Genomic DNA, 9,858 nt, shown 5'->3' on the forward strand with positions numbered 1-9,858 from the left:
GCCTGACATAGGCTTAGAAGATTTCTTAGAAACTACTGCTTTTGCATGAAATGGTGTTCCATTGCATCTCCACGGCCTTTCGGGATTTCTCCGTTGTCCTGCTCTGTGCTTCACAGGCCAGAGATCAAAAAGAATAATGAACTTAACTCTGTCCTCCGACTGTGTTTTCTCTGCAGAGGAGCCTACCACGGAGGCAGTCCTTTCACAATTGGCTTGTCAAACGTAGGGCAATTCAAGATGACACTCCCCAGCGGGGTGGGCTGCCAATCAGTGAGTTTTGAGATTTTTTGTCTTATTTCTCTAAAGGCTGCTGGATAAGTGGAATAATTGATGTTTAAAATAACTTCAGATTTTCCGGGTATTAGCCTTAGAAATGAATATAAAGCCCATCATTCACCCGGGGCTCAGTTTGACTTAATTGTCTAAAGACCACTGGGGGGAAGTGTTCCTTAGAAAGGCCTTCCAAGTCTGAGTAATAGGATTTTTAAAACTAGTTTTACTCTTAAATAAAATCAAGTAAGTTTCAATAAATGCATTGAAATTAGATCTCAAACCTTTAAATGCATAAACTGTCTATAAAAATCACCCCTGTCCTCACCCTCTTCAGCGTCAGACACCTACTTATTCTTATTCTTTCGGATGCCCTCACCCACCAGACCCTTGAGCAAGCTGTTTCCAGGCTGACATTGAAACCAGTTTCCTTTGTAGAGGCCCACACACCTTTTCCTAAGAAAAAAATGACCCCTGCAGAGCAGAAAAATTAGGTTTTCACCCTAAGTGGGAGAGGAACCTCGATATCAAATTAAGAAACCCTCTTGCCTTGATTGGTACCATGTGTTCCCCCAATTGGCTGTCTTCTGCTCATGTTTTGCCAAACTTCTCTTTTTGTCCTTTGCAGACAATGTGCCCAGATGTTTTCCGTGGTCCTTGGGGAGGAAGCCACTGTCGAGACTCTCCAGTGCAAACGATTAGGAAATGCAGCTGTGCACCAGGTCCCATGGGCGGGGAGGGAGGGACCTGGTGGAAGGGGGACCTGGTGGAAGATCAGGGTGGGGAGGGAGGGACATGGTGGAAGGTCAGGAGCAATTAAGTCACTTGGAGAAAGGCTGATGCAATTTCGGGGAAAAGTGGGGAAGGAAACAAAACTAGAGAGCAAGCCCTCATTGAGTCACTCCTCATGCCCACGGCCACTGTCCCACCTGGCTGTTGGGAAAAGCACCTCCTGCTCCCACAGCCAGGCTACGCGCAGGCCCTCACCTGGTAGTTACTTAAAGGAGCTCTGCGAGCTCTGTTAGCAATAGCTCTGCTATTGATCTTAAAAGAAAACACAGTTGGTGAATCATTTACCCATTTCCAAGGGAGGGAGGGGAGAGGAAAAAGAATACTTTTAGAAATCTCAAAACTCCCCAGGGACTCAGAATGCCAGCGAAAATGAGAGCATCTGTCAACACATAGGGCCATTCGTGAAAGCTGCTTACATCTCTCGCCAATGTTGTGAAGGCATTCTCACAAGGAAAGCTTCTATTTAGCAAACGCATTGTTTTTGCATGTTTTACACGAGGGCGGAGGCATGGGCATGGCATCTGTTCTTTGCTAACCACCAAGTCCCACCTCAGATCTGTCGCCATAGTTCAGCACCGTTTCGTAGCTGCTCCTCGGGAGTGCTGAAGGGAAGCACTAGATGTTCCGGCTGAATGAGCTTGAATAGAATAGTGAGCGCCACTGTGCTGAGAGGGAGAGTGCAAATGGAAGTCTTTAAAAGCAGCTTGGAAAGGAAGAACAGTCGCAGGCACCTTAAAATGCAGATGGGATAAGGCAGATGGAGGTAGAAAGATGTGAGAATGAGCACTGGATCCAGATGTCAGGGGCACAGAACTTAAAACCATAAGGAATTGTCCAGCTGTCATTCAAACCCTGTACAGATGAAGAAACCAAAGTCCACACCTAGGGAGCAGCACAGCTAGGACTGGAACCCAAGTCCCTGACTCCAAAGCCAGTGCTCCCAACCTCCGAGCACCCTGGTTTACACCAATATCCCAGCGGGATAAACCCAGGCTTTGAAATAACGCCTGTTCCGCTGGCTGGGAGCAAAGAGACATGTGAAGTCAGGAGGCCTGGATCCCACTCCCTGCCCGACATGAGAGAAAGCCCCATCTTTTGCTTAAGTTTTCTCATTTGAAAGGTGGAGATAAGAATGCCTGCCTCCCTGACCTTTAATCCCAGGACTTCATGCGATCAAGGCAAGAGGATTTTTGTAGAGGAAGGCAGATCATAGCAAGGCCAAGTACAATCAGACCTGTATATCTTATCTCTATGGCATCAAGATCCAAACTCACTTAGGTTCACCTCACAGGCCTCAATACGACTGCCAAACCACCAGCACAGAGCCTAGTAGACAGAAGCACTCAAGGGATGGTCATTCCCTCACCTCCCTGCCCTGTGTCCCCCTCTCTCTCCGTTCTCTCTGCCTCCTCCCTCTCTGAGGTCTTTCCCTCAGCCGTAGGCCAACTAGATAGAAAATACCAGAACCTCTCTGGTGGTAATCTCTCTATTGGCAACTAGAGGCTGATTGGTAGTGACAGGCGTTATCCCTGCTCCCCTGAACTTGTCTTCAGCATTCTGAAGTCAGCTGTTTTGCTAACTCATATTCTCAAGGGATAAGGCTGACGCCGTATCTTTACATGGAATTGGAATGCAAAAAGCGACTTTAGCCTCTGCTAGTGCTTTTAGGGCCTGAGAAGTTGGTCTTTGCTGTAAAAAAGGTTTATTCAAATATGTTTACAAAAACATTCCAACACACGAAGTACTTTGGATAGAAAGTTCCCATTGTCGGGTTCCTCTTGGGGTCCACTCAGGTGCCAATCTCCATAGAAGATGTTTCACCTCAGCATTATCCCATCACTCCCCACATTGACCTAAGCAGGGGATCCGTTTTGTGAGCCTAATATAGGGGGTCGTGTGGTAGATTGCATTGTCCCCCGTCACTCCCTCCTGGGGAAACTTTTATTCCCAATTGTTCATTCCAGGCCCTGAATTGCAGATGTAACCTGTGATGAAATTCACTGGTCAGTAGCCACTGACCCCACAATGTACTCAACCTGTTACTGTTCATGTCACTCTTCTTCACCTTGTCTTCTTTTTCTTGATTTTTCTTTCTTCCTTGGCTCCCCATTCTGCTTAACTCTTTCTACATCATCAGCTGAAAAAAGAACTCTCCCTTCTCCACGCTGATGCTTGGCTGGTATCCCACAGAGCATCCAGTCTCCACCGCCTTGACGTTGTCATGGTGACACCTCTGCATCAAGTCTCTCTCCAGGGCCAGCCTGACCTGGAGTTACAGCAATGAGCCAGTGAAGTAAATGTGAAGTGAAGAAAAACTCTGATGACAGTGGATGGCCCCTCTCATCGCTGAGCGTGTGGGCGGTGGGGGTGGCATCAGGAAAGGTCAGCTCAGAATCAAGCAGAATATTATCTTCTCTGGGTTTGTCCAAATTTAAGACATTGGGTTGATTTTGCTCTACCCTTTGCTTTCTCTAATTATAAATGGGCTTGATAAACATCCAAATTATATCTTTTGGACATGTGTCTATCCATCCTTTCAGGTCATCCTAGACTGTTTTCTCTTCCTTTCTTAAAAATAAGAAATCCCAATCTCTAGAGGCATAGATTTATTTGTCTACTATATCCTGCCCATCCAGAAATGTAGCTGATGCTAACCATGTGCTTGCTGGGTTTGATATCCTTTCCATCACTCCCTTCTTCACACCCCAACCCCCAACTCTAACTAACCCAAGATATCAGGTACCTCTATCAAGCCAGCTTTCCCAAACATCTCTTATGGCCTAAAAAAGCTGGTGGGGGCCAGGTAGTGATTTTCTCATTTTTCAATGAAGAGCTGGAATACGAAATAGATTTATGCTTCCATCTTGAGGGTGATGACTGAAGGTCTCTATTCCTCATCTTTAGCCTTCAGGATACAGGCTGCAGCCATGCCTCTAAGTGAGTGTTAGGATGGGAGCTGGTGACTCGTCTTCCAGACTTTCACTGTCACTTCCTTTGCATCCGTATTGCCCTGGAGATCCTCTACTGTCCACGGATATGAGTTTTTATGTTCAAAGAACCGATGGGGCTGTTTAGATCCAAGTTACAGGGGCAGGTAGAAATTCTGAAGGTTCAGTCATGCGGATGTGTCCATCAGGGACCTTTTGCTATTCCAGAGGGGACCGCTTCCTGCTCTCCTCGCTGCAGGGATGGAGGTCATCCGGCTCTAGTATATTCCTCTGTAGACTGAATTCTAATTGTTCTAGAAACACACTGACTAGCTGAAGACTGAGGTACTTCATAACTTTAAAATAGTATAGCAACTTAAGTATCAACAAAAGGTACATAGAGTTATTTTCAAATAGATTAACACCTCCCCCCCCCACCCCCCATGACATTTGAATGAAATCCATGCAGCCGAGAGGATGGGTCTCCTTAGAGGAAGCAGCCATCTATACCAAACTCAATGGCACTTCGGGCATTTCCTCCCCAGACGGAAGGACGGAGCGGTTTGTTTGTGCCTTTGTGGTTGCCTTCGTTGTGCTGCTGGAGCCAGAGTACAAGCCCTTCTGACAGAATGTTCCCCCTTTGGGAATCAGGACCCTGCCACCCTGGTTTTCTGTATCCTGAGGGACTCCGGGCCATCTGTCCTTCCTGTTTGCTTTGGTCTGTGTTTTCCCCACTCCTCTGGATGTCATTGCACACCCTCACACACGTGGGGGTTTCGTTTCTTTGTTGGTTGTCATCCGCAGACTGCTGCCAAGCTAAAGACCAGTATATCGAGCAGTTCAAAGATACCCTCAGCACCTGTGTGGGCAAGTCAATCGCTGGGTTTTTTGCAGAACCAATCCAAGTGAGTATGTCAGCCTGAGGTAGTACCTGAGTTTACAGTTGTCAGAGTTTTAACTCAGACATTCTAGAGAATTGTGAAATCCTTTAACCATTGCCATGTCCCTCTCCAAAGTCAATTTATTCCCTTGGTCCCTTGGGAAGAAAAGAGAGCCCATGATTTTCAACTGACTCATATATATACCATCTTCTGAATTTCTGGGCTGGACAGATAGATAAACTATTAAACTCCCAATATTCTGAAAAACAAAACCCCAGCAATTTTTAGTTGCTTAATACCCACATTGTGAGGAGAGGTCTTTCTACACGGTGGGACAAAAGTAGATTTGCAATTATTTATATGGAAATAATGCAATAATTAGGAAGTTATAATGCAAGAATAAACCCTGTGTTTCATGTACTCACAACTGTAAACCTACTTCTGCCCCACCCTGTATGACCTTAATTTACTCTTATTCTAACCTCAGGAAAGCATACATTTGCATTTTTCCCCAGAAGGCATGGCATAGGAATCATGGCCTCTTCTCACCCAGAGTGGAAGCAGTTCTAGAGACTGTTTTAAAAGTTGCTGGAATTGCAATTCAGGTCAAAATGGCAGAATAGTTGACCGCCTCCTCCCGTGACCACATCAAGTTACCACTAACCTGCAGGACAGTAGCCTGGAGACCCGCCTGAAGAGGAGCTGGCGGAAGAGCTGTAACCAAGGGTAGAAGACGCCAGGACAGAAAAAATATTTTATTTTGAGTATAAAAAAGTGGCTAAAAGTACTAATAATGATGAGCGCCCTTCCTTTGTTTTTAACACTTTCAAAGGCCGCGCTGCTGTGCTAGGTCTCCCGGTTTGGACTCTTGCAGGGGGTGAACGGGTTCGTCCAGTACCCCAAGGGGTTTCTGAAGGAGGCCTTCCAGCTGGTGCGGGAGCGAGGCGGCGTGTGCATCGCAGACGAAGTGAGTGGCCCTGGAACACGCAGAGTGGGCGCAGGGGCAGCGAGGCGCAGGGAGAAGCCCTTGTAATGCCCCTCTGTGTTCCAGGCAGAGAACGGCCAGGGTGGGAACAAGTTAGTGGAGCTTCTGCTCTTGGCCGGCTGGTTTCTTCATGGATTAGTCGGTCTTTTGAACAAGCACAGACAGCAAATTGAAGTCTATCACATATTGCCATCACTGAAAATATCTTTACATTCCGATTTGGGGTTACACCAGGGGCCACTTAAAAACCACAGAGGAAACTTAATCTCGTAACCAAATCGTCATCGGATGATTGTTGCCGAGAGAGCGTTAACCATGCTAGCCGCATCCGCCTTACCTTAGTAACAAAACTTGTTTGGAAAGGATATTAAAAAAGAAAGAAACCCAGCCCCTAAGTTAGAAGAGGACCACCACTGGGGATACTCAAAAAATAGTTCCCGCCCTGACTGGTTTGGCTCAGCGTTGGCCTGCGGACTGAAGGGTCCCGGGTTCGATTCCGGTCAAGGGCATGTACTGGGTTGCGGGCACATCCCCAGTAGGGGGCGTGCAAGAGGCAGCTGAATCGATGTTTCTAACTCTGTATCCCTCTCCCTCTCCTTTCCTCTCTGTGAAAAATCAATGGAATATATTTTTTTTAAAAAATAGTTCCCAAAAAATTCTAACATAGCTTGAGTTAAGGCCTTGTTGGAACAGCATACTGCCTCAGGGGATGACTTTGAAGAATAGAATTCATTGCTTCTGTGAGCTCTAGCCTGTGTGTTTTTAAAAGAGACCAGTTTACTTATAATCACACCGCATATTAGAGTCTATTAAGAAAGTAATGTTTTGCCTCCTGATACTAGCAATGGCGATCGATGGGCAGAGGATGGCGCCCAGGCCCCCAAAGGTGCTCCCGGCTCCTTCATCCTGATTTCACCAGCAATGGTGGCCCCACCAAGAGCAGGTGGGGACTCCTATGCTGCATGCAGGTTCCAGATCTGCCATCTTTGCCTGATCCATTTTCCTCAACTAATCAACCCAACGCAGACCTCGGGCTCCCCCCCAATTTTTTTTGTTTCGTTAATCCTCACCTGAGGATATTTTTCCATTGATCCAATGATTTTTAGAGAGAGTAGGAGGGAGAGAGAGACAGAGAGAGAGACATGTCAATTGATGGTTTCCCACATACACCCTGATGGAGTGGGCAGGGGGAATTGAGCCTGCAACTGAGGCATGTGCCCTTGACCGGAATCAAACCACCTGGACCCTTCAGTCTGCAGATCAATGCTCTATCCAAGCAGACCTCGGGCTCCCCCGCAAAATTTTTTTTGTTTCGTTAATCCTCACCTGAAGATATTTTTCCATTGAATATTTTTCCATTGATCCAATGATTTTTAGAGAGAGTAGGAGGGAGAGAGAGACAGAGAGAGAGACATGTCAATTGACTGTTTCCCACATACACCCTGATGGAGTGGGCAGGGGGAATTGAGCCTGCAACTGAGGCATGTGCCCTTGACCGGAATCAAACCACCTGGACCCTTCAGTCTGCAGATCAATGCTCTATCCACTGAGCCAAACTGGCTAGGGCCATTCTCAGATTTTTTTTCTGCAGTTTCTACACATGCAGCTGGGTCTCTGTTAACCACCGCCCCTCTGCAACCTGCTGGCTCAAGGTTAGGGAACGTCAGCTAATCAAAGTCCCAGCTGAAGAAAGTTAATCTGTTATTAAAAAGAAGAAAAACATATTCAATAGGTTTGCAACTCGCTCCATCAGTGAAAAGAATGAACTTTCACCTTTGTAGTCAGTGCAGCCTGAAGCTGCTGCACTTGCCCTGAGCAGAGGGAAGGCAGGCTGGATTCCCAGGAAACATGAGCTGCAGGGTTTTCTGAGACGTGGTTTGTCACTTGCTAGAACATGATTGGAAACTAACTCAAGGTGACCTTAGAAGGGCAGTGGGAATGGCCAGGCAACGCGAAGACTGGCTGGAACTTTCCGAACATTCCCTGCGTTCCAGGTCCATTTGTAACGATTCGCCAGCTAATGCCCCTGGCAGCTCTGTAAGGTACGGCCCATTGTCATTCTTCTCGCTTTCTAGAAAACTGACTTGAACTCCAAGCCGGTTAAATCACCCGCCAGGGTCATGCAGTTAGTAGAACCAGAGCCAGAACTCAAACCCAGGCTCCAAGGCCACAGTAACCACTGGGCCACGCTGCCACTCCTGACGAGATCGTGGCACAGAAGGCAGAGGCGGGCAGAGAAAGAGGGAGCAGGATGGGAAACACACAGATCATCTTGAGTAGCAGGCTCTGCTCTGCTCTTCTCTTCTTTAAAATGAGGAATTTGGAACCAGATAGAAAACTGGCCTCCCTCGGCACTGGTCCGGCATGAATTCGGTTTAGATGTGAAATTGACGGCTCTTAGGCAGGGCGTGCCCTCTCCCCCACTCCCCGCCACAGTCCCCACCCATCGGGCTCTCCCACTGCTCATGCTCCCCATCCCCAAGCATTGGCATGTGTGGGCCTTAGCATGAGTCAGCCCTGTTCCCTTGAAAGGTTCCATGAAACTGACACTTCCTCCATGACTGCACATGGCGTGTTGTCTGTCCTACATCATTTCATGCAGTGTCCAAGCAATCTGGTTTTTCACCATTTATTTATGATACTTAGATAGATGGAGTAAAATAAAGGCAGGAAGACAACATGAATGGATTTCCCACAAGCTCTTCCTACATGATGTCATTTGGTGGTGACAATGGCTGGCAATGCTGATCCTGACGCAGTTAGTAGGGCCAGAGCCAGACTCAAACCTACATGATGTCATTTGGGCAAATCCAACAGCTTGCCCAGCGGCCCAGAGCTAGGAAGTGGGAGACCCCCAGGCTGGGGCCCAGGTCTGTGCAGCTCCTGGGTCTAAGCTCGGCCACGTGGTTTGCCATCATGTCATTCTAACCCCTGGAGTCCGCCTGGGCAGCGCACCCTGGAGAGAGCGGGAGCCATAGGAAGGACGCCTGGAAGGAAGCTCATTCAAGTACATTTCAGAGGCAGCAGCTCCACACCTCGGTCCCAACCTGCAATGTGTGTATCAGAGACGGAGACCGCCAGACAGGCCAGGAGACTGAGCCAGGGAGAGGTCAAGGAGCCGGGGCAACAGAGGCCCTGGCCAAGTGCGATGGCAGTAGCATGCTGGTTGGCTGTGTGCGCTAGGCGCTCGGCCACGCCGTTCATTCTCCAGACCCTACGTGCCTGCTTTTACCAGGCGCTCTGCGGTGCTCTGGATCAAAGGAGGTGCAAGATACAGCCCCTGGCATCAGACAGGTACCCTGGTGCTGACAGCCTAAGGCGGGAGGTTCCGATGGCAGAGGCGGCTGGTTCCGATGGCAGCATGCCCAGATGCCGTGACTGGGGGCCCTGCTGGGCTCAGGAAAATCAGCCTTGACCACACGATGATGAGGAAGCTGTGCTTGAAGACAAGAGGAATTGGTGGCATGAAAACAGGGAGGGCGTCTCCTAGAAAGAAGGAACAACATGAACAAGACAACGAAGATCAACTTTCGGCCCTGAGTACATGGCTCAGCTGGGTCCTCCTGGTGACGGGAACCCTCAGGAAGAAAGGAGGTCGCCAGGAAGAGGAAGGCTGTCCTACCTGGGCGGGTGGCAGGTACCCGACCCCCACCCGCTTCCTGTAATTGCTGCCTCACCCAGCCGGGGGCAGGGGCTGCTCCTCCAGGCTCCTCCCTGCCGCCTTGCACACAGGAGTTGCTAAGTTTTGCTAAATCATAATGCTACTTGCCACATGCATCGTGTGTACGGCCCTCACAGCAGGCCTGTGACGCATGGCTACTAGCATTCCTACTTACCAGAGGAAACACAGGTACAGAATGACCTCAGAAACAGCCAGTCACACCAAGCTAGTAACTGGCTTTGGGGGCCTAAAAGCTCCATCACAGATGAAGCGCTTGTCAATGATAGTACAAAGACGGTGGTGACAATGGCTGGCAATGCTGATCCTGAGGAGGAGAGCTAA

The 9,858-nt window shown here is 48.5% G+C and overlaps 1 protein-coding gene across 4 annotated transcripts in view; it reads left to right on the plus strand.

The window, feature by feature from the left end:
• The window catches only part of AGXT2 (alanine--glyoxylate aminotransferase 2), a 22,792-nt gene that overhangs the window by 10,948 nt on the left and 1,986 nt on the right, over window positions 1-9,858 (plus strand). For all 4 annotated transcript variants that reach the window (XM_015562649.1, XM_015562646.1, XM_015562645.1 and 1 more), the window contains 4 exons: window positions 177-270; window positions 899-992; window positions 4,794-4,894; window positions 5,745-5,837. In XM_015562649.1, coding sequence (XP_015418135.1) covers window positions 177-270; window positions 899-992; window positions 4,794-4,894; window positions 5,745-5,837 — 382 coding nt within the window. The remainder of the gene's footprint in view (window positions 1-176; window positions 271-898; window positions 993-4,793; window positions 4,895-5,744; window positions 5,838-9,858) is intronic.

The sequence above is a fragment of the Myotis davidii genome, unplaced genomic scaffold (assembly GCF_000327345.1).
Source record: "Myotis davidii unplaced genomic scaffold, ASM32734v1 scaffold496, whole genome shotgun sequence".
Classification (NCBI taxonomy): Eukaryota; Metazoa; Chordata; class Mammalia; order Chiroptera; family Vespertilionidae; genus Myotis; species Myotis davidii.